At 42.0% G+C, this 25,395-nt stretch overlaps 1 protein-coding gene across 7 annotated transcripts in view; it reads right to left on the bottom strand.

The window, feature by feature from the left end:
- The window catches only part of Usp6nl (USP6 N-terminal like), a 125,540-nt gene that overhangs the window by 59,958 nt on the left and 40,187 nt on the right, over positions 1–25,395 (bottom strand). Inside the window, exon 1 of one of the 7 annotated variants that reach the window (XM_006497568.4) lies at positions 1,909–2,154. The exons of the other annotated variants lie outside the window; for them this stretch is intronic. Within the exon in view, the coding sequence (XP_006497631.1) occupies positions 1,909–1,963 (55 nt within the window). The 5' untranslated portion in view covers positions 1,964–2,154. Of the gene's footprint in view, positions 1–1,908; positions 2,155–25,395 lie in introns of those variants that run through there. 7 annotated transcript variants of the gene reach the window in all.

Genomic DNA, 25,395 nt, shown 5'->3' with positions numbered 1-25,395 from the left:
AGGAGAACTGACTAATGCACCCTGAAGACAGATTCACTAGGAAGATAGGGGTACAGAACATTAATAAGCAATCTTTCAGTGTGAGAGTGAACAGCACTTAAGTAGAATGGTCTTACAGAATAACCAAACAGACACTAGTTGTTCGTGAGATGTGTACAGAGAACTAGAACACAGAAAAATCTGAGATAAGCATCCCCTGGCTCCCCTCTGCCGCTCAGCTCTGAAGGAATATGCTCACGTCACTACTGACAGGGAAGAAACCCAGTGTACAGAAATTAAAATTCAAGCTGAGAAGCTGAGGACCTACTAAAAGCTCCTGGAATGTAGCCAGAGCTGCCAAATACTTCCTTCCAATCCAACGGACATGTTTTCCTAGGGCATCTTTTACAGTGGGCCTTTACTCCCCCTACCATTCCTAGGAAAGCAAACGGATTTCTGACATAAGAAGAAAAGGTTTTAAAAAGTAAAAGAAAGAAGAACAAGAAACAATGTGGGTGGGAACTGCAATGTCAATAATCCAAGAAATGTGGGCAAGCCGCTCTGTATGAACCTTGACTAAAGACCTCTGCCAGGGAAGGCCAACTGTCTAACAGCGATCTGGATTCTGGAATAAATGAAACTGAATCTTGGTTTCCTGAGAGAATGATCATGCCCTTTATTTAACATGATCAAAACTCCAGAAAATAAGCAAGTTTTAAAAATACCCTTATAAATGTCCTATCCTTGCGTATCTCTCTGGAGAGAAAATTTTACTAACATTAATGATGTATTCTAGAAAGAAAGTAGATTAAAGGCCCAACCAACCTTATAAATTATAGCCAAATATGCTTCTTCTAAGAGACAGAAAGGAAATACTAGTTTTTCTACTGCTGAATTTGCACACTGCATGGAAGTCACCTATAACATAGTAAATCTGCTTAAAATGTGTTTCCTGCTCTCTTGTCTCAGTTGATAAGCCTTCAACATATACTAGATTGCTTATTTAAAACCTCCATTGTGAGAATAATTTACCCTAAAACTTTGATCACAACCCCCCCAAAAAACAAACAAACAAAGAAACAAACAAACAAACACAGCAAAGGCCACCTCGTTTCTGATCAAGTATGCAGAGGTTTGAGCAACGACTGCTCAGTGCCACCTCTGCTCCTCAGTGATACACATGCGCCGTCATGAAATCAAAACCCCATCAGGGTTCTAGCCCACTATTTACACCATAACTTAGTGCTCCACTTTCAAGAGAAATCCATTTAAAAAAAAAAAAAAAAAAAGCTTCTTTGGAAAAAAATCATTGCCAAAGTATTACATGATTTAAGTACAATTTCACATGACTGTTAAAAAGGGGTATATAAAGAATTCCCTGTCCTTAAAAATAAGAGCATGGTGAAACTTGAGAAATTACTATTTTAAATACCCCCTTACTTTACTAATATATTAGTTTAATACTCAAGTCTATGGGAAAATATCTCTAGATACAAATTTATGGAAGAAAATAACTACGGTATTTTTCAGAAGCATTTTAAAATTTGACATAATTTGATGTCTAAATCATTTAAATCTCCCCAAACTTTTTTTTTTTTTTTGGTTTCTCGAGACAGGGTTTCTCTGTTTAGCTCTGGCTGTCCTGGAACTCACTTTGTAGACCAGGCTGGCCTCGAACTCAGAAATCCACCTGCCTCTGCCTCCCGAGTGCTGGGATTAAAGGCGTGCACCACCACCACCCGGCCGTCCCCAAACTTTTAAGAATAAGTATCTATTTGAACTACATTCTTTAAAAACACACATTACAACATTTCTAAATTTCCAATTCACTCCCATAGCCCATTGAGAGCAGACTGTCTTTCCTTGTGAATACTTAGAAAGGTATGCAGGAAGAATAGAAAAAGCAGTATCAATTTTCAAGCACGTTACCCTTGGTTAGATAATCAGGCTGGCCTTGCAAGGTGACAGCAGTCTCAGTCCTCATAGAACACTATCTACTCACGGTCTCATTACTGTGAGAGCGTTAGGTGGTACCTCATACATTCTGCAGCTTACAGAAACAAAAGACGGTGTGGCGCGGCTCTGCTTAAATTGTGAAACCAGCCCAAGACAAGAAGCTTTGAGACGCAGTCTTTCTCTTTCCAAATGGAAGAAGGCCTCACTGTGGTTACTTGTACTGTGGATACTCAAACAAAGATGATATTTGTTGAGAGAAAAATTATGTCTTTCAGGCTGAATCCCAGCTAGGAGCCACAGCAGCCTACACTCAGCATTCCACCTCACAGCAGACAGGGGCTTTATACAAGTGACCTCACATGCCACTCTCACAGGCCAAACCAGCCACATTCTTAGGACTTCCAACAAGAGTTGTCATGGACCCAATCACAAAAGAACTCACATGATATGTACTCACTGATAAGTGGATATTAGCCCAGAAACTTAGAATACCCACGATACAAGATACAATCTGCAAAACACATGAAACTCAAGAAGAATGAAGACCAAAGTGTGGACACTTTGCCCCTTCTTAGAATTGGGAACAAAACACCCATGGAAGGAGTTACAGAGACAAAGTTTGGAGCTGAGATGAAAGGATGGACCATCTAGAGACTGCCACACCCGAGGATCCATCCCATAATCAGCCTCCAAGCACTGACACCATTGCATATACTAGCAAGATTTTGCTGAAAGGACCCTGATATAGCTGTCTCTTGTGAGTCTATGCCGGGGCCTGGCAAACACAGAAGTGGATGCTCACAGTCAGCTATTGGATAGAACACAGGGCCCCCAATGGAGGAGCTAGAGAAAGTACCCAAGATGTTAAAGGGGTTTGCAACCCTATAGGTGGAACAACAATATGAACTAACCAGTACCCCCCAGAGCTTGTGTCTCTAGCTGCATATGTAGCAGAAGATGGCCTAGTCGGCCATCAGTGGAAAGAGAGGCCTGTTGTCGTGCAAACTTTATATGCCTCAGTACAGGGGAAGGCCAGGGCCAAGAAGTGGGAGTGGGTGAGTAGGGGAGTATGGGGGGGGGAGGGTATGGGGGACTTTTGGGTTAGCATTTGAAATGTAAATGAAGAAAATACTTAATAAAATAAATTAATTAATTTTAAAAAACAAAAAACAAATTTTAAAAATTAAAAAAAAAGAGTTGTCATGGAGCACGCACGTAAGCACACACACAAATTAAATCTAAGAAGAAATACTTTTCAAGTCTATTTTATGTTTGAGCATAAATTTTAATTTTTTAATTATTTTTTTAATTAATTAAAATGCCAGGTCCTGATTCATACTATAAGCACATGGTCAGACAGTGATCCGGGCACTTTGGAAAGAGGAGTTTATTATACTTGTTGGGGGAAGGGAAGCACATCCACCGCGGCCGCCCCAGTGCGCAGGCCAGAGGGCGACGTGCAAGCGCTGCTTCTCCTCTTCCACGATGTGGGTGCGGTCTCAGGCTACCCAGCCGGACCTGGATAAACCACTGAGTCATCTTCCTAGTCCACATTTCAAAAATTTTAATAAGCCATATACTTGGACTAAAAACTTTATTCTTTTATCTGTTTTTCCTTATTATTATCTTTTATTTAAATAGGCAAGAACCTATAATTTGGAAAGCATTTTGCATAAATCACCAGCCCTGTTACCTTTTGTGTGTCTAGAAACAGTAAATCACTGAACTGGACAGCCAAGTTTATGCTCCACTGGGGGCAGAGATAGTATCTAACAACGGAAGCTCTGAGAAGCACAGGAGGAAAAATGGGGAAGAGGTCAAATCATACCCTAAGGAACAGGAATCAGACTGCGACCACACTTCTCATCAGCTACAAGATAACGAGACACACTTTTCAAAGTCCTAAGAAAAACTGTCACAAACTTGGAATTTTATGCCACAAATGAGAAAAAATAAATATGCTTTTAGATATTAAAAAGTAACAAGCTGAGATACATTGAAGAATGTTTTCCCACCAAACTACTGTGATGTTCACAGCCTGTGATGTATATCCTTGGACCAGGGAGTGGACTGGAACCATTTGGAGGTGTGGCCTTGATGGAATAGGTGTGACCTGGTTGGAGTAGGTGTGTCACTGTAGGTGTGGGCTTAAGACTCTCACCCCAGTTGCCTGGAAGTCAGTCTTCCACTAGCAGCCTTTGGATGAAGATGTAGAACTCTCAGCTCTGCCTGCACCATGCCTGCCTGGATGCTGCCATGCTCCCACCTTGATGATAATGGACTGAACCTCTGAACCTGTAAGCTAGCCCCAATTAAATGCTGTCCTTTATAAGACTTGCCTTAGTCATGGTGTCTGCTCACAGCAGTAAAACCCTAACTAAGACACAGCCTAATCCTAAATCCGGTGAAGTCAGCACATAGTGCCAAGGGTCACACTTGTGATTGGCAGGGATCATGAGGAGAGACATCAGAAATGGATAGGTGGGCCCTATTCCATCACAAAAATCCTGAATAGCAGAAGAACAGCCAGCCAGAGTGGTCGGAAGCAAGAGGCTGGAGAACAGCCACAAAGACAGAGCTGAAAGGACACATATTCTCCTCTGATGACTCCAGAAGGAAGCAACCTTACTGACCCAGCTAATGGATTTCAGGCTTCTCACTTCTGGAACTGTAAGAGAATAAATCTGCATTTTTTAAAAGTCATGTGGCAATTTTTTCTTGCTTCAGCAACATAAATATAGAAGAATTCAAAGTTTGCTACATCTATATGCTTCTCTGACCAGCAATTTGAGAATACACTACAAAAAGACAACACAAAATAACAAAAGGCACAATAGTCAAGACTTAACTTCCTCTTCCACAAAGCCCTGAACTTTGGCCCTAGTCTCAGGCTCTCTAGCCTAGTTGTAGGAAGAATCATGCAAACTCAGTTTGGTGCAAATCTCTCACCCACATAGCTGATCATCCTGGCCTTCTGCCTGCAAGAATCCTGTTATATTTGTCTCCTGGTCATTTTCTAGACACTGACATAACCCCACCCCCGTGGCTCATTAGTATAAATCCTCATTATATTTAGAATTGAGCTTGATCTAAATTCTCTTGGCCATAGTGATAATCTTGGCACTGATTTTAATAGCCCTAAATAAAATATTGCTTATTTTTAAAAACAAGTATAGAATAATTTTCTTTCTACAGAATCAAAACAGAAGGAAACACGGGATCCAAGAAATCACAAGAGACAAAGGACATTTCCCCATGTCAAATACACAGCTGCCCAGAGAGCAACCCCTCTGCATTGGGATGGGGACTACAAGATGCTCTCAGGGCTCATCCCATCCAAGTAATCTCAAGGGCACCAACCATCCGTGCGATGTTGTCAGAAGAGAGTGGCAGACTGCTAGAACCCTCCAAACAGGTAAACAGTACAAAAGCTACAGCCCGTATATGAAGTAAGATACAAAGGGCGCGCGGCATGAACCTTAATGGTACACGAGAAGGCTAACTCATGTGACCTTGACACCCACAAAATTAGGATATTTCCTCTACATACTTCACCACAGTATCTCAGATGCCATTATTGTGATTATACAAAACTGTATTGCCTATTAATATTCAGAATACATTGTCAGCATCCAAAATAAACCTTGATATGCACACATACAAAACTCACTACAAACTGAAGTCTCTTTTGTACAAGCATCTTAAATTAACTAAAATTTCTCTATAGTATACAAAAATGTGCATGTTTTGTACACATACATATCTTATTATTATTTTATGTGTGTGTGTTTGTGTAAACAAATACATGTCCACAGAGGCCAAAGATGATGTCAGGTCTCCCTAGAGCTTGAGTTGCTTGTGGGTGCTAGGAACTAGAGCTCAATATGGTCTACTGGAAGAGCAGCGAGAGATCTTCAGTGCTGAGTCAAACCCACTACCTCGTACATTTTTATGTTCTCTTTTCTGTACAAATAAACCATAGGCATCCTTTAAAAGACGCTGCCCTTGGCTCTCTCTACCCGCCAGTACGACGTGGTGCTAGTGAGTCTCTACAAGCCTGCAGACAAAAGGACCTATGTATGGGCTTAGCAGCCGGCAGGAAGAGGCAGAGGCAGTGAGCTGTGGTTCATGCTGTCTACTAATGTCCATGCTGCACACTGCGCCACCATGGTGGCCAAGCTGCCAACATGGAAGATGGGGAGGTGGGACTGTGTTGTTTACATGCTAAGACTTTAGTGTAGTCACCCAGGGTTCGAAATGTCAACACGTATTTTGCCAGGCTCTAAATCCAAAGCTGGAATGCTCAAGTAGAACAGACTACATTCAAAGTACAACTGTAAAGAAATCAAGACAAAAAGGACCCTTGGTATCACCAACTGCCTGGTGGCTCAGTGCTCCCTGGGCTGGCTTACTCTGAAACAGCATCCAGGTCTACCTCCAGCAAGGGCACCAGCAGGAGTCCTATAAGAAGCTCTGGGCCAGGGTCCTCCTGTGCCAACCCCCACCACCACACACACACACACCCTCCCACCCCCATTAGATCACTCGCCAGTGCAGTCCCACCTCCTCCATGTCTGGACTGTCAGCTACACATTACACAAATGTCTCCAAGAACTGCGCAGCCTCAGGAGAAACTCTTCTTCCTTCTTCCTCAGCTCATACGTTAGTTAATCTTTAAAAATCGCTTGCTTGGCTTTCCACCCTCTCTCTCTTATGTTCACGTTGGAACAACAACAAAAGATCCTAATCAAAGTTGGAATTATAAAAATCGGACAAGTAACCATGGGAGAGGTAAGAATGCCAGGGAAGACTGGATATCTGAAAGGACCCGTGCCATAAACCCTAGTCCTCCAAAGCAATCAGGCGTCCTCACCAAACGGCTCCATGTTTCTGTACACATTCCACATCCCCCTAGGTTAATATGCAATAGCTCATACAATAAAAGCATACCAAAGAAATAAGCCTACGTGCTTTAATATTATCTTTTAATTATCAGTAAATGTGTTACCACTGTACTCAAAATCATTTCTTTTTTTGTTTGTTTGGTTTTTTGCTTTTTTGGGTTTTTTTTTTTTTTTTTTGGTTTTTCGAGACAGGGTTTCTCTTTATAGCCCTGGCTGTCCTGGAACTCACTTTGTAGACCAGGCTGTCCTCGAACTCAGAAATCCGCCTGCCTCTGCCTCCCGAGTGCTGGGATTAAAGGCATGTGCCACCACGCACGGCTTCAAAGTCCTAAAAAACAAATGCTGACAAGGACTCTATTATAAGAGAAAATCTTTTTCTCCCACTCAAAATAAATCAAAACTTCAACTATGGGCTACTCTACTTTACATTGCCTGATAACTTAAAGATAATTGGCTGATGCTTTTGATCTCCAGATTTCTATATTTGGTAACTACAGAATTTTACTGGCATTCGCTTACACGACTCTTCTACTAACTACTATCACCATGAAGTAAAGGCAGCTGGCCTCCCTCCATGCTGGACTCTGGAATCTATCATGTCTCAGATAGATTTTTCCACTGCCAAATGGGTATTTCTGCTTTTACATATTTACTCAATTTGAAAATTCTGCTTGTAGCTGACACATTTTTATTGTATCTAAAGTTTAGACACAGCCAGTTACATCTGTGTCTTTAAAGTACACTTCTGGTTATTCACATGCCCTTCGAAAGGTAAGCAGCACACCTGGAAAAGACAGGTGCCTGCGCGTGTCTGCTGATTTATGCTCCACCTACTTCCTCCATGCCTCCTCTCCCAGCTTGCTCCCACACAGGACTTCTCAGTCTCACTTTCTCTACCACAAGGCTCGGCACTCTCCAGGGTTCCCATCATCCTTCGCGTCCAGCGGAAAGTCTTCAGCTAGGGCGACATGTGGAACCTTCCCCCACACTGCCCTCTCTCCACCATCCAGGGAAAAGGATGCTTAAAGTGGAGGGGCTACATCGTCAGAGCAAGGCTGGCTGCCTTCTCCTTGCCTGTCTCTAAGCACCTGCTCTCTATGGTCTGCCCTCCTCCCTGCTGAGGAAGGTACCTGCCCCATAGGAAGGCTTGGAGTGCCTGGTGTTTAGTCACCCAGTGGATAATTTCATCTAAGAGAAGTCGAAGGAAGGAGCCCTTTGCAAACCCAATGCCATGTCTTCAATCAGCCAATGGAGGATGTTCTCTGCCTTACTTATTATGACAAAACTGAATCACAACTGACTCCAGAAGCCTTAAAATCAGACTAGTAACTCCCCCACTTCATACAGTGACTCACAGAGAAAAAGGAAACAGTGATGTAATAATATTTAAACACCATTCTTCTGATGTGAAACATAAGATGTTTATGATACTTGCACCCAAGACAAGGGGTGAGTCACTTTACTCCCTTTGCCTCGCCTACTGCTGCTGACAAATTAAACCTTAACTGCTCTTCCAGCAGGAAGACTGTCTAATAGATGGCGCAAGAGTAGTCTGCAACAACGCCTTGTTTGTGGCTGTTGCGCAGCTGTTTTCTGAGATTGTACTACCTGAAGGATGCTGTGGTAGGTAGGCGTTTAGTACACATGAGCTCACTCCCCACAACAGCCGCTCTAGGAGGCTTACGATTAGGTCTACTTTTCACACGAGGAGACTGATGTGGCCAGATTAAACAATTCAGGTCATACTGGAATTAAGCTACAGTGCAGGACTGAAATCCAGGCTGTCTGCTTCAATGTCATGTTTGTAAGCATCTCGCATTTGCTCATGTATGCCACGCAATCTTATTACAGATACTCCAATAGCACTGGTCCTTACAATACTTTCCTTAGAAACAAATCTGAAACTCAATCTTCCTGCCTCGGTTCCGAATGCTAGGGTGACAGAAATGTCCTCTCCTGCCTAGCCTTCTCACCTATCAGTCTTTACAGTTGTATTCTAGATCCCAGTAGCTTCTAATCTCACCAAAGTGTCAGTCACTTATGCAAAAAGGAGATTACTGGTGCTTTAAAGACAGCAAGAACAATTTACAAATATTATTCTTTGGGACAGCAACTATATGCCTTTCTATTTTTTTTTAAAGTTATAGGTTTTAGGATAAACACAAAAGATAACAAAAAGTTGTAAAACTGACCTAATGTACAAAGTAACCATTCCTAGACTGCTATGCTCTTGACTGACAGTGAATTAACTACCTTTACAATTAATTTTCACAATTACAGGAAGATACTCCACTAACTCCCTCCCTACAGCTAGGACATTCAGAAAACAAACATGTATCCTCTAAGGGTTAACAAAGAGTAATGCAGCTGGGGCAGGGTTTGTTTGCAGGGCGTGGCTGGTGCTGTGTGAGCCAAGGCTCACAATCTAGCCTTGCTGACCCGTCATTACTCTAGGCCAGGCTTACTACCACTCAGGCTACAGCTACAGACACAAGGAACGTAAGGTGACTCACAGGCTGCTTACTCCAATAGGAAGTCATTTCAGACGGTGCAGAAAACTTATGTCCAACCAAATATTGTACTTCTCTATTCTTTTAAAAGTGGTATGTAAAAGCCAAACCACACCAAAACTGAAACAAACTGCCTAGTGCCAGCTAACTATGAAGAGAGAGCTGCACTGCCATGCTTTGAAGTGTGTAAGTATTGGTCCCTTGTTCAAACTGGAGTGCAGCGGTGAGTTTGGCCTATACCACTTTGGCTCCTGGTGAATCGCACACACGAACCCACCCAGGAGCTATCTGAATTCAAGAATGGAAGACACACACACACACACACACACACACACACACCAGGCATTTTAAAATGCCTTGGCTACCTCAAAGGCTGGGCGCTCCTAATCTTTCTCCTGCTACCCCAGGCCCAATCAGGGAAGTGGCCAGTGGCCACCCACCCGAATTCTCACGTGGCTGGCTGGCTTTCTCTCCTGCAGCTCCTGCATCCAATCCTTCTCCTCTGAATCATGGCGTTTCTCATCTCCCTTCTTCCCGGTTCCTAGTCTGCACAAATCTAAAGGTCCTGCTCCGTCTCCCTTTGCTCAGCCATTAGCCACTGGCATCTTTATTGATCAAACAAAAACCAATTGAGGACAAAGACCTTCAGATTTAGACATGAAGACTCCTGATTAAATCAAAGCATCAGATCCAATCCCCAACACTGGAGCATAGAGCCATCAAAACCCAGCAATCTGATAACAGTGGATGGCAGAGAGTGGACCAAAGGTGCCCTAGAGAATGGAAAGATGACTCAGCAGTTGAGGGCACTGTCTGCTCAGTCAGAGGACCAGGGTTCTGCTTCTAGCACCCACTCACTCACAACTGTCTAACTCCAATTTCCAGGAAGTCCAATGCCTTCTTCTGGCCTCAGGGGCATGGCAAACACGTTTGCACTTGCATATATGCAATCAAAACATCCATAAACACAGAGTAAAAATAAACTCTAAAGTCCCCTAAACTCAAGAATGGTATCTCAAAATTCTCACAACACACAGCAGTTTTAAATACAATTCACTCAATAATTCTAAGCAACATTATACATAAGCATTTCAATATGTACATGTGTGTTTATTATGCAACGGTATTACTTACATTCCATTGCTACTATTATGCTAATAAAGTTGTTGAGTTTGGTGGCTTGTATACTAGGTTAGATCTCCTTTACATTACAAGGACCAAAAGTGTTATACAAATGTGCTGGTCACTCATCAACAGACCAGATAAATTAAGTTAGCAATGAAAGGCCAGCTTCACAAATATCAGCTAGCATTAATTATTCTGTATAGTCTAATCTCCTCACATCAGAAACATGAAATAGGTATCATTACTGGTCATTAAACAGATAGGAACATTATTAGATTAATTAACCTGCAGAGATCTTACAGCTTTTAAGCTCCAGAATAACACTGCGACCAAAGCAATGAGGCTGCAAGCTTTTCTAAATCTGTCACATGCTCTATGAATAAGCAAAATGAGAAGCAATCAAACCATGGTTTGTCAAGAAAACTTGTCAGCATTAGCTCAACATTAAATAAGGGCAAGAGCCAAGGAAATACGCTTGCGTTCAGGAGACAGAGGAGGGTAAATAAAGCTGCAGAGCGAGCAAGGCCTGGTGAAGAGCAGCTTCTCGGATCAGCTCCCATGTAAACTGGGCCTCACTACCTGTCAGATGACACAGCTCCACCGTGCTCAGGCCACAGCCCCCACTGCCAGTTACATGCTCCAGAAACTCTCAACTGTACATTTCAAATGAGAAAGTGAGACTTGGAGGTAAAGCTACTTGTCTTACACTATGTTAGCATGGAGCCCCAAGCTCAACATGTGTATCAAGGCACAGCACCACAGAAGGTAAAGAGACATGAGAACACATCCCAGTAAATAAAGGATATGCCACCAAGAAAACAGCGCCCAGGAGCCAGGAAGTGGGCTGGTGGATTTCCACAGTCTCAAAGCAATAGGCTCTGGTTGTGTTTCTACAAGCAACTATCCTCCCCACGTAAGAGGAGACGCTGCCGTGATTCCTCGGCATGCTGACTCGCTACACTCTAAGGTGCGTGGTGCTGAAGTGGTTTCCCTTCACTGGAATCATTATAAAGTGCTAACGTGTTTTAAGGATACAAGATGGACTTTTGTAGAAGCTGCTTATTATAAACAAGTATGCAAGTTTCTTCAAGAGTTAAACTGAAGTAGTTTGGTATTACTGCATGTACCATTAAGTACAATAAAGCTTTATTTTTAAAAAATATCTTACTAGCTTCCAACTGCAAGTTGATGGGCAGGAAAAAAAAAGCGCCCACAAAGGGCTTTTGTACCCAATATCCTGTCTCTAATTTATACTCCAGTTAACAGAAGTCAGTTCTACAGTAATTTTGTTCAATTCTTTCCAATCTCTTTTATATATCTATATAGCACATACACTCTTTGGAGCAAAAACTTAATTCTAAAGATCAAACTTTAAAGGCAGTATTTTTAACATATCTACCACTGGCAAATTATGGTATGTGAATATTATACAAAGACTTCAGTATTTCCCAACAAAGACAGTTTCGTAAAGCAAACTCAGTATCCTCCACAAAGCTTGAGGGCAGGGCGTGAGCTGACTGTCCCTGCCTCAGTGAAGGCACAGCTGCTTCAGACAGCATCCGCTTAAACCCAACTTTGGTATCACTTTGAATATCAGTATGAATAAATTAAAAGTAGAGCAGGAGCAGAGTTGTGGCTCAGTTGGTAAAGTGATTGTCCTCCAAGCATGAAACCCACATAAAAAAAGCAGCTGCACCGGGCGTGTGCTTGTAGTCACCCCAGCTCACGCCAGCGCTAGAACGGCAGACCCTAGGTCCTAAGTTCCAGTGAGGCTGTCTCAAAAAACAAGGTGGATGGCTCCTGAAATATATACTCTCAAGGCTAACCTATAGCTTCCACATGCACAGGTATGAACATGCACACTCTCATACATATGTATCCCCTTACACAAACACATAAGTAAAACTAGAGTTGGCCTGGACAAACTCTTAACTTACACATGAGTAGTTCACAACTTCCTGTAAGAAGCCTGAACTGTTGTACAGTGTACATGACACTATATCTTCAATGTAACAAGTCCTTATTTGGGCATTTTAAGACTTTTTATTTTTTTATTTTACTTTATTTTATTTTATTTTTTCGAGACAGGGTTTCTCTGTATAGCTCTGGCTATCCTGGAACTCACTCGGTAGACCAGGCTGGCCTCAAACTCAGAAATCCGCCCTGCCTCTGCCTCCCAAGTTCTGGGATTAAAGGCATGTGCCACCACTGTCCATCTTAAGACTTTTTTAAACCACATTTATTTACATGCATGCACCCACTTATCACATTGAGACAGAGGAATTTTTGTTGGGCACCAGCAGGATGGGAATAAAGTTGCCAGTACTTTAATCCTGAGACAAATTTTGAAAAATAACTTTTAAAATAGCTACAATTTATCTAGTTGTAACCCTTGTATGTGGGCCATGAGTGAGGAAACCTGCCCACGGCAGCCAGAGGAGGCAGAGCCGCGCCTGTAGGGAAGGACAAAGCCCTGGACTCCTGAGGACGATGCCTGGAAAGAATGGGCAAGAGAAATGGCTCCAGCTGTGGGGGTAGGAGGTCTGAGGACCCCTCAGCTCTGTGTGACATTTTCTCTGGCCTTAAACTCACTCCTCAGTTGAACAGCTTTCCCTCATTCTCTACTTGTTGGTTTTTCCTCAATTCTGTCACTTCCCTTCCTTCTGCTGACAGTACAGAGATGAGGTCTCTGGTGCTCATCACATCCTTGATATCTGAAGATTTTATATTTATCAATTCCAGCTGTGCAGCAACTCCTAGAGGTAGTATGTATCAATGGGTATTTTCCTGAGACACTGTGACTAGAAAACCCAATCACTGACCTAGCAAGTCAGCCTCACTGCCTAGCTATGCTAGTCCCTGCCAATGTAGCTTTGTTTTTCTTGACTATCACAGGACAGAAAGCTGTGGAGATGGCAGTGGGGGTGGGGATGGGGGTGAGGATTACCAACAAAAACTAAACAAAACAAAAAAAATGCATTAGCCTCAGTAATTAAAAAAAAAAAGAAACATTTATTTCATGTATATGAATGTCTTACCTACATGTATGTCCATGCTACATGCTCTGCATGCCTGAGAACATCAAGAGATCCCCTGAAAACTCAAGTTAGAGACAGTTACACACTGCTGTGTGCATGCTGTGAACCAAACCCAAGTCCACAGAAAGAATGAACGCTCCGAGCTGTCTCCCCAGCCCCTCTGAGTAATTTGATTTACTAAGGCAATATAGCATGAGCTCTCTAGAGTCGATCTATACAAGTCATAAATCATGGATCTCCCCAGAATTTTGCTTCAAATTTTTTATATGAAATCAAATTTCTCCAGCACCTACAATAAGTCATCAACATAACAAAATGACAGCACAAACAGTGCAGACTCTGAGGATACACGGAGCTGCTAACGCATGCGCATAACAGTCTCCTGAGCAAAGCAAAAACGCAAGCGCAACCCTATCCCTGACCCTAGCCCCGCGGCACTGTAAAGCCTGAACGCCTCCAGCCATCGGTTACAAAGCACGGCTTTAGAAATACAAAGAGTTTAGGCTCGGGCATAAAGTGCTTGGCTTGCTATACATGTAGACGTTGGGAACAACAGACTCTTCTCTGGGCCGGGCGAAGCCAGGAGAAGCACTGGAGCTTATTGGTCAGCCATTCTAGCCAAATCAGCAATCCCCAAGTTCAGTGGGACACTTGGCTCACTGTCTCAAGAAAAAGGAAAAAAAAAAAAAAAAAAAAAAAAAGGAGAAACAAACAGCAATAGTAGAGAATGATGGAGGATACCTGACATGAACATTAGCATCTGGTCCTATATGTATATGCACACAAGCCTATACCACACATGTATACTAAACACCTAAAAATAAAGTATAAAAATATCACGTTGACATTCTAATTTATATTTTTAAAATTTTTTATCCCAGCACTTGGGAGGCAGAGGCAGGCAGATTTCTGAGTCTGAGGCCAGCCTGGTCTATAGAGTGAGTTCCAGGATAGCCAGGGCTACACAGAAAAACCTTGTCTCAAAAAAAAACAAAAAAAATTTTTTTTTTACAAACACATTTTAAGCTTTTTAACAAGTATGCTAAATAAAAAATAAACTTTCTCAAAATTTTTATGAGGCTTTATCCAGAAAGCTATAAAACGACTTGAAAAGAAGGAAGGAAGGAAGGAAGGAAGGAAGGAAAGAAGGAAGTCAACTACAGTAATCAAAATAATCCTTTCCTATCTTTATGAATACCTAAAAATTCCACAAACAGTCACTAGCAGCCTGCTACACAAGAACGAAAAACCAGTAAAGAATACAAAAGAGGAGCCCACACTTGGGAAATGAGTGGTTAAAGTTTCTAAAACATCATTTAGCAGTTCAAGTATTATGAGCACCATTTATTGCTGTCTCTAACGACCACAAATACAAAGATGGATTAAAAACACAGGCCCTGCAAAAGATCACAACCTCCTGAGGAACTGAGACGATAAATGCTGCCCCTTGATAAGCTAACAGCAAAGTCGCTCACCTACAAAGCAACGTGTGACAAAGCCTTACAATAATGGCAGGAGTTCATCACCTGAACGAGAGAGTCAGTGACCATGGAAATGCAGAGTCCTTTGCTTCACTGATGGCCACCTCAGTGCTGGCTTGCAATGATGTGAATGAAGAGAAACGTGATGGCCAAGGCTGTGGCTATGACTTCTCTTCTGAGATCAAAAGAAAACCAAGCAATAGTCCCTGCTCTACCAGGCCATTCAGGAAGGAATAGGGATGTAATGAACAGGGGTTAAAAGTGAGAGTAAGTCTCACATCTCCTCGATATGTGAACAGAAGAAAAGGCCCAGAGAAACATACTCAATTACCTCAGTGAACAAAATGGAAGATATAAAGGTCACACAAATGCTGACAGGACAATGAACTATGCTATCAAGGGCTGGATCCAATATTTCAAACCAAAGTATATAAGCCAAGTAACTGATTATATTATAAAGCTCCTGGTCAATTTATGTAACCTAAACAAATCAGCGTTGTTCTGAAGTAGATGTCTTTGGAAATTTCACTTACTATGTTTTAGTAAGTGCCGTTAGAGCGTTGGGAAAGATTTCTCCTTTAAACTACTTTATACATGGTACTGATCTTGCCAATCAACCAAAGTTTTGCCATGAAAAGAAAACAAAAAAACAAAAAACAAAAAAAAACAAAACACTGCTTTTCAAGGTTGGCAAGGAATATATACAAAAGCCTTTAATAAACTTGCTTACAAACAAATATTGCTACCCTTGTTAATAGTGGATAATTACAACTATTATAACTAACTCTGTGTGTATGTGTGTGTGTATTTGATTGTGTGCATGCATGTAAGCACGTATGCACTGCCTGTGGAGGCCAGAAACCAACATCCGGTGTCTTCCTCAGTCACTTGTCCCTTTATTTTTTTGAGACAGGGTCTCTCACTGGAGTTCTCCAATTTGACTAGATAGATTAGTGTCTTGCTGTCTGCTTCCTGATTTGCTGGGATTGTGGGTGTTGGAGATCTGAAGACAAGTCCTCATGCTTGCACAGCAAGCATTATACCAACTGAGCCATCTCCCTAGCCTCTAAGGGACTGTTTTAATCGTCAATCTAGTGGTGCCCTTCAGTTTATAAGTAACAATCCAAGGTTGAAAATTTCACAGACTCCCTTGTATGGAAGGCAAGGTGCCTGTGCTCAGGATGCTTAGAAACCAACAAATGTGCCCTTCCCCTAAGGGATGGCTTACCTACCATAAGGTTTTATCAGCAATAAAGGGCAAGGGCTGCTTTCAAAACACACAATACAATCATGTGGGGCAAAACTTAATTGAAAAGGAGCTTATTTAAAATTGGAACAAAACTTCAGTGTGAACACTCTTTGCCATTTCAACATTACGAACATCAGTCACTGATGTTTCTCACAGGCCATGCCTGAAGTCTGGCCCACTTTCTCCTGAAATCAGAAGCGCACAACGTCTGCACATGGCAAGTACACAGGAATGCCAACAGAAAGTGAAGTTATTTCCTTTAAATGCTATCAAGCACTACAAATCTTTTGGAAAATGTGGTTATCTTCTATTACAACATGCTGTAGAAAGGGCTTTCCTGTGGAATTATGTATGGAATGCATAAATATCAGTAAACATTTGCTAACTTCAGCTCTTCTGAAGTCTAAACAGTCTGACTGGTTCATTTACCAAACCATTTCTATTTCAGAAAATTAATCTCCAATTTTTTTTACTCCATTTTTTATTTAGCTTTTGTCCAGTTCAACAAAACTCTCAGTAACTTCCCTGCTGCAAACTGATCTCAGCCTGGGAAAGGCACAGCTTAAGAACAGATGTCAGGTGAATGAACCGTTACTGCCCAGTGTGCACCAGGTAGTGTTTGAAGCACGCTATAACACTCTATGCGTATTTCCAAGCATTCTATCTCATATTAACTAACCCTCTACTGTAGTCACAATTATTATTAAGTTACACATGAGGGAAAGAACACACTCTCAAGTTTCCATGTCTCACACAGCAGGTGACATAGCAAGATCTGAACACAGACAGTTGGAATCCACTCATTAAGCTACAACTGCCTATTAATTATAAAATAATAATCTTGCCCAGCTCATAAAATTCCTGTGAAGCTCACATGTAGTCAGAGTCATGGAAGCATCTGAAAGTTTTTAAGTACGCTGTAAACACAAGGTACTTATTACCAAAGTCTTAAGGCCATGACTGCCTGATGCCATTGACTATGGCCTTATCTAAGGAAGCAAAAGGGTTTTGTTGTTTTAGTTTGGTTTTGGCCTGGTTTGTTGTTGTTTTAAATTTAAAGGACTAGTCCGTAAAGCTCAACTCGACATGAATGATGTCCCTAGAAGATCTATCTCTCAAGCTCACAGCTCAGCCCATTCCAGCTTGGAATGTTCCAGCTATGAGTAGAAATGTCTTCCTTTTAGTCCAAAACTAATCACATGGCAGCCCTATAAGTACAAACCTCTGACAGTTTGTCCTCACACTGCTCAACACATGGCATTAAGTTCAGTTCTCCTTCACTCTCCAAGTCCCACGTGAGACCCAGGAAGAGGCTCAAGTGAGATCAGTACTAAGACTTTCCTGCATCTACAAGCATCACTTGCTCTCCAGTTCTTGGCAGGGTAATTATTATATATATTAGCACTGACGTAATTAAAATCTCTCAGTTCTTTTATCAATTTTCTCCATCTCACTACAGCACCTGATATGGAATCTTTTTTAATTAAAGCGTTTCCATTATGGTCCATGATTCTACCCTGTAAAGATCTGTGTAAATCTAAATTTCATATTCATGCTTTATCTCGAGCAAGTGTGTGTGTGTGTGTGTGTGTGTGTGTGTGTGTGTGTGTGTGAAAAAAATTGTTTCATTAGTTCATGTTTATTATGCCTGAAAAACCCCCTAATAAACATTTTCTTTTAATAAAGGAGTAATAAGGCCTTCTAACAACATTGTTAAATTTGTTAAAAGGCATTTGTTATTTATCATGTGGATATGAGTCTGGAGGGCAGGGCACACTTGTGCCACCGTCTGTGTGTAGACGTCAGAAGATAATCGGTTCTCTCCTACCACGGAAGCTCTGGGGAGCAAACCTGGGCTGTCAGGCCTGGCCACACTTGGCTCACCCTCACTGAGTTACTTTTGCAGCCTACCAGCTTGGGTTTAGAGACATCGTCTCTCACCAGGCCTTGAACTTGCAAACCTTCTAAGCCACAGGGGTCAGCTTCTCTCCACTCCCAGAGCTGGCATTGTAAGTGCCATCACTCCGGCTTTTGTGTGGGTTCTGGGGATTAAGCTCCAGCCCTGAGCTACCTCCCTAGCCCTTCTTGTTCCATTGCTTAATGGCCATAAACTTTCTTCCACCTTCAATAACATCCATTAATGCAAAACTCAGCTCCCAACGCCACTTTATTTTGTGTATATTCCTTTATGGTTCCTTCTCACAAAAATAAGCACTGACTGTAGATTCTCTTCAGATTCTTCTAGCTATGAGGGTGCCCAGCCAGCATTGACTCTTAACATGATGCCAATGCGCTTTCCTAAGGATAAGCACTGGCACTGCTGGCACTTCTCTTCCCTTGTAAATACAATCATTGCCATCGCCATCCTTTTACCTACTAATAAATACTTCGGCAGCTGCAACTGTCCCTGAAAAGCAATTCCCTTCACTGTCCCACAGCCTCCTAATGCACACACCTACAGTGAGAATACAAAATGACCTGCACATGTGTAACTAAGCCCCAGTTCTTACTGAGAGACAAAAGACAGCTACAAAAGAGAACAATCAACTCAAAGGTCACAAATAACTCATCGGAGAAATGCAATCATTAAAACAAATGGTTCTGGAATAAACAGGCTATTTATATTAGGAAAAAATAACTTGGCCATTACTTTTCAGGGCATGCAAAAATTAGCTTGCAGTAGATCACAGGTCTATATATAAGAATAAAGATTACCAAACTTCTATCTTTAGGGCAATGAGGTAGGCAAATTTTTCTTTTAACCGAAATAAGTACAAATAGTAATAAAAATTTTTGACAAAAAAAAATAACTTTGAATTTAAAACCTTGGACTGGAGAAAGTCTGTGGTTAAGCGTGCTTGCTGCTCTTGCAGACGACCTGGTTTGCGTTCCCAGGAACCACACAGTGCCTGACAACTGTCTGCCACTCGAGTTCCAGAGGATTCTTCGTCCTCTTCTGTCCTCTAAGGGCACCAGGCACACAGTGCAAAGCATGCATATAGACATAAAATATAAATAAATCTTTCTAAAATATTAAAACCCCTATTCTGTGAGGAATACTATAAAGAAAATAAAAAGCAAACCAAAGACTAGAAGAAGATATGTGTGAGACATATGACATCTGATAAAAGGCTTATTTTCACTCAGAACATATAAAAATTGTTACAATCCATATATTAAAAAGTACCAGGATGGTTGGTGTTTTTTAATGGGCAAAACTGTATTTGAACAGCACATCACAAAAAAAGCTATATTAACAGCCAAGAAATATACAAGGATAGTATCACTCACTCATCAGAGGGAAACAAAGTCAAAACTTCACTGAGACAGTCCATAAATAAAGTCAAAAGGAGGGACAGAGGCAGTGACGACCAGAGTGATAAGCACCCACATCTCTGACAGTGGGACTGAAGTCCAGAGTGACCCAGCCACTGTACAGAGAGAGGAAACAGAGATGTTAACGGTAAACTCTGCCACACTTCCCAGCACCTTGTTGCCAAGTAGTTATCCCAAAGAAATGGAAATACATATTTATAAAGATTGTGTGACCGCTCATACAGTCCAAAGCTAGGGGCAATGACTCTCAGTGTTAGCCGGTGAACAGGTAGGCAGGCCGTGGCAGACTCAAGCTTTGGAATGCTACTCAGCAGAGGAAGAGAAGTATCGGTAGCATAGATTGACACCAGCTTCCAACCAAGGACCTCAGAGTGTAAGCCCAGCCAGAGGAAATTCTCAAGAACACAAAATTACAGTGCCAGAATGTGCAGCCGTGGGTGCCAACGGCTGTCAGAGTACACTCACAAGAAAGCAGGAATGTTCAGGTTCTTGATGACATTTTTCTGTATCAGGAAGTGATAGTGATTACGTGACTATATAAATTATCAAAATTCATCAAGTTGTACTTCAGATGGAAGAAACTTATATACATTTTATAGCAAACTGAAAAAAAAGTTCCTGACACTCACTGAGCATTTTACTATACCCGAACTTCATATTTTCAAGACTTTATCTTGTAATCTGCCACTTCTAGACTGTTACGCAGGCCACAGAATTTAATAAAGATGAGCAGTACAAAGGTCATCTGGGGTCAGCTCTGCGTGCAGTTCACGCCTTCCCTGTTTTCACTGCCCTGCTTCGGCCACTTACTTTGGAGGCCATTTGCTTCCCTGAGGTTTTACTAAAGCGATGGTCCATATGGCGATTTCCCTCCATGCCTGGGATCCAGGCGCCTACGGTTCCTTGGGAAATTCTCTTACAGCTGACTCCATTACTTCTCCAGTCTCAAGCTAGCAGCAGCTTCTTCATGTCTGTTGTCTGACACCCAGGTCTCTTCACAGATAATCCTGGACTCGCTACCACTCTGCTGTGTCCCTGACTGTTTTCACTGCTCCTGGGCACCACACTATCTCTAGTCTGACTAGTGCCTGGAGTAGGACCCTGACACCCGACTGTTAGGTTACAGAGTGACTTGTCACATCCTGACAACACAGGTGAGACTTGAGAGGTTGGCGGTCCAACATTACATGGCTCCTAAGGGTCAAATTCTGGCCCCTCTGATGCCAAGTCCTAGCCAATTAACTATGCGTTAAATGTCTGTAAGCAGCCTAGCAAAAGTCACTGAATGTCTACACCACACCATGTTAAGTCTATATATACATGCAGGATCTTAATTCAGATCTCATCAGTCTGAGAAGTGTTCACATTCCTTTCTGAAACTTTATTTAATCAAATGGTTTTTTGAAATAGCTGTGCCAGCATGATTACTTTACTAAACTGAGATAGGATCAGCCCGGCTGTACTTCCTAGAATAGACGCTAACTGGCTACAATTAAATTTAGTTCAGTCCTTATGTAAGGGATGCACATCTCCACTAAAGTAAATAGTGCGCACTTACACGCTCATTCCATTACAGGAGTCGACTCTCTCGTCTCACTGCTCTCACACACTACCAGCTCTGACTAGACTACATTCCCTGCTGTGACTAAACAGCAAAATGCAAGACACTGTGTGTAAAGATTTCTAATGTACTTACAAGCATGGCATATATATATATGTGTGTGTGTGTGTGTGTGTGTGTGTGTGTGTGTGTGTGTGCCAATTAAAAGGAACAAAGACTATGTTCAGCAGAGTCAGACTTTGTACAATGAATCTATTCACTGTGGAGAAATAAAACGGGGAACTGGAATAAAAAGAGTTTTGAATGACAGTGAATTTAAGCGTGACTCAGAATGAGTCACCCTTGAGTGTACGGCAAAATTGTAAGCAGAAACTTCCATAACCTGTGATGTGATCCTCACTGTCCTCAGAAGAGGCCAATGCTACTGCTGTGTGCTCAAGTGCTGTCCTCAGCACGGCCATAGTTTTGCCACGTGGTAACAACAGTGTGGTTTAAAGACCATTCCGTCCAGTGCTGCCTTTGGAGAGTGTCTGTGGGATTTTATATCCTGTACAGCCAGCTGCAACCACAGGCTCGCCGAAGTTCACTGATGTTCTCTTGGATAAGAATAAGCCTGGGCTAACAGAGCCTGCATCACTGCATACAATTCATAAACACGAGCTGCTCCCCTCACTAGCACAGCGTTAGCAGCCCAAGCTTTAGACTCAAAGCTAGTGCCATTTTAACGCCTTCCCTTCATACCTGCACGGGTAACTCTCTGGGTTCCTTTCAGTCATCCCTTGGATTTTTTGTTTTTCTTAGTATTATATAAACCTACAACCATATTCTGGCCGTAGAACTCAAACACTTATTGAATTCAAAGAAAAATTTTGTTTTCCAAGGCAAAGATATCATAATTGACAAGTAGAATTTTCGGAGATTATGGTAGGTGTGTCCCATATAACTTGTCAGTAATAACCAACACTTGGATCTAAAGCTTAGGTATCATTTCTCTCACTAACCTGAATTTCCATGTTTCCTTGTATGAGACTTAAGGAGATGTGATGCGGACAAGAATACCAGAAACAATAGATAACTCACTCAAAAAAACCAATGTTATGAGAGCTACATCCACTTGTTACTCACAGAAGAGCACAAATCCATGTCTGTCGATCAAGGAAGGAGGAAGGAAAGGAAAGGGAAGGAAAGGAGAGGGAAGTGAGGGAAAGAAAGACCAACACCAGCTAAGAGATTTGTTATCAGAACCAGATTTGGTACCATCACTGCAATTAAAACTCAATTTGACATCAAATTAGATGCAACTGGAGAGACGATCAACTCTTTTGACAGATGTGAAACTGTATATATAAGAAGAGAAAGGAAAGGGACGGAAGAGTACAGGCGATATTTGAGACTTCAGGAAACAGCACACTTATACATACATACATACACACAGCACACTTACACATACACACAGCACACTTATACATACACACAGCACACTTATACATGCATACACACAGCACACTTATACATACACACAGCACACTTATACATACATACACACAGCACACTTATACATACATACACACAGCACACGTATACATACGTACACACAACACACGTATACATACGTACACACAACACACTTATACATACATACACACAACACACTTATACATACATACACACAACACGCTTATACATACGTACACACAGCACACTTATACATACGTACACACAGCACACGTATACATACGTACACACAGCACACTTATACATACGTACACACAACACACGTATACATACATACACACAGCACACTTATACATACATACACACAACACACGTATACATACATACACACAGCACACTTATACATACATACACACAACACACTTATACATACGTACACACAGCACACTTATACATACGTACACACAGCACACTTATTGTTAGACCCCAGGAAAGGAAGACAAGCAGAGATGCAGTTTTTGAAGAAGTAACAGAAACCTCAGGACAACACAAATATCAAACACATCAATATTAAAAACTCCAGACACCTGGGGAGAAAAACTTGCACAAATTAAAGGGCCAAGAAGAAATCTTTAAAAGCAGCCAGAGAAAAGGCCAGACGTGCTTTCAATAGGGGAGGGGAACACTTAAAGAAAACTACGAAAAAAGACAGTGAAACAAAACCTTAAAGTACTAAAAGAAAATTATTAGCAATTTAACATTTCATTAATTCTGAGAAAATCCCTCAAAACTGAAGGAAAAAATACTTGCAGATAAAGAAATTGAGGGGCCTGCCCTGACAGCGAGCTCACTCCTCGTGGTTTTCTGGGTGTCTGTATCTGACACTTGTAATATAAATCTCAACGTGTCACAGTATCCATGGCAGTCTGGCCCTGGGACCTCAATGCCACCCCCTCTACCCTGGACCTAAAAAGTCAAGTCCCAGTCAGTGTGCCTCTTCCCCCAACAACCCTTGCTCCTAGGGATCACTGCACCGGTTCACTTCAGCCAACTTGGTGTAAATACATCCTGTCATTTAACCCTAGACAAGGGAAGTATCATACTTAAGCTATAGTTTAAAATCTCAGCCTCTGTATCTGCTACAAAGCAGGGCAAGCATGAGGACTGATCTCTTAAAGGTTTTTGTTTGCTTGTTTGTTGTTTTTGTTGTTGTTGTTGTCAATGTTCAAAGTACAGTATCTATATTTAAGTTTAACTTATTTTTGCCTAATATTAGGAGATATTTTATAATTATCCAGATGACATATTTAGTTCAACTGCTAACACAATTTAATTAAAAAATAAAAGAACATTTCCTTTGCAGTGGAAATATACACATTTGTCCTTATACCCACTGGTAAGTGTAGTCTACACACACACATACACGCACACGTGGGCACGGCCCCATGTGCGCAAACACACACACACACACACACACACACACACGTGTGTGCATGCACACCTGTCAGGGAAACTTCTCTTTGCAACAGATGAAAACCACTTCTGAAAACCACAAGTAATCAATATGCAGAGTTGCAGAGTCCAAGTCCAATGGATCTAGCTACAAAACACTCCCTTGCCTAAGACTCAGGGATGGGGGTGTGGTTGCAGGAGAAAAGACAGTATTGCTAAAGGATCAGGGAGTGCGCTGTGAGCCTGTGTCTCCTAGTAGTGCCGAAAGCCACACCCATAAAGTCTGCCCAATATGAATGTGAGCTGAACAAAAATGATATCCATGAATGTGCAGACTGGATTGAGAAAAGCTGGGGGGGGGGGGGGCTGAAGCGTGCACACAACACAGGCACCCGAGGAAAGCTGGGAACGAAGATGTTCCTCCCCAGGGGTGGGCACACCAGCTGGTTGTCTAGGGCCAAACAGTCGGCCCTAAAAACATCCAGACAGGTAGCATTAGACGGACTGAACAGTCTATAGTCGGGAAAATAGATGTATATTTATATAGTTATATACATTCAATAACAATTAGGTCTAAAAAGAAAAGCAAAGAGGGGGGCTATAGGGGACGGCTTGGAGGGAAGATAGGAAAGAGAGAAATATTTTAATCCATTTCTGATCTCAATTTTTTTAATTAAAAATAAAGTACAATCTCACTCCTCTCCTTTCCTCCTTTCTCAACCCTGCTCCCCAATATTAAAGGTGTTTTTAAAACTTCTCCTCTGTACATTCCAAGCAGATACACAGCCATATCACAGTCACACATGCATAGCAAGCATGTAAGCATATTCACATGAAGGAAGTCATGCGAAGAATCACACTATCCACGCTGCTTTACGACTTTTCAGTTTCTCAAAGCAGTCCACACTTCCTCCTCCAGGTCTGTCCGTCTGCATGACTTCCCTTCACTGTGCGGTGTGCTGAAGGGCATAAACATCTCTCCTAGTGGTGGAGTGACTGAAACCAGACTCCGGGAAGGGCTCGGGCCGTGCTGTACGCACACAAGAATATTACCTCTTTACAACGCTGAACCACAGACTAGAAGTCGGAATCCAGATGAAATAAATAAATACTAAAAGAAAGAAGTTTACCAGGAGCGAGGGAGACGGCTGGGGTGTCAAGGTGCTTGCCGCGCAAGCCTGATGGCTCGAGTTTGACCCCTAGAGCCCTTTAAAAAGCCGGATGACTGGGAAGCACCTGCTGTCCCAGCAGTAAGTAACACGGGGAAAGAAGAGAGATGGAGAGCTGGCCAGAAACTCAAGGACCGGCTAGCCTGGAGCACCGAGGGACTGCAAACACAAGAAGGGTCC

This window comes from Mus musculus, chromosome 2 (genome assembly GCF_000001635.26).
Source record: "Mus musculus strain C57BL/6J chromosome 2, GRCm38.p6 C57BL/6J".
Taxonomy (NCBI): Eukaryota; Metazoa; Chordata; class Mammalia; order Rodentia; family Muridae; genus Mus; species Mus musculus.
The sequence above is the reverse complement of the archived record's forward strand: the minus strand, read 5'-3'. Positions and strand labels throughout refer to the sequence as shown.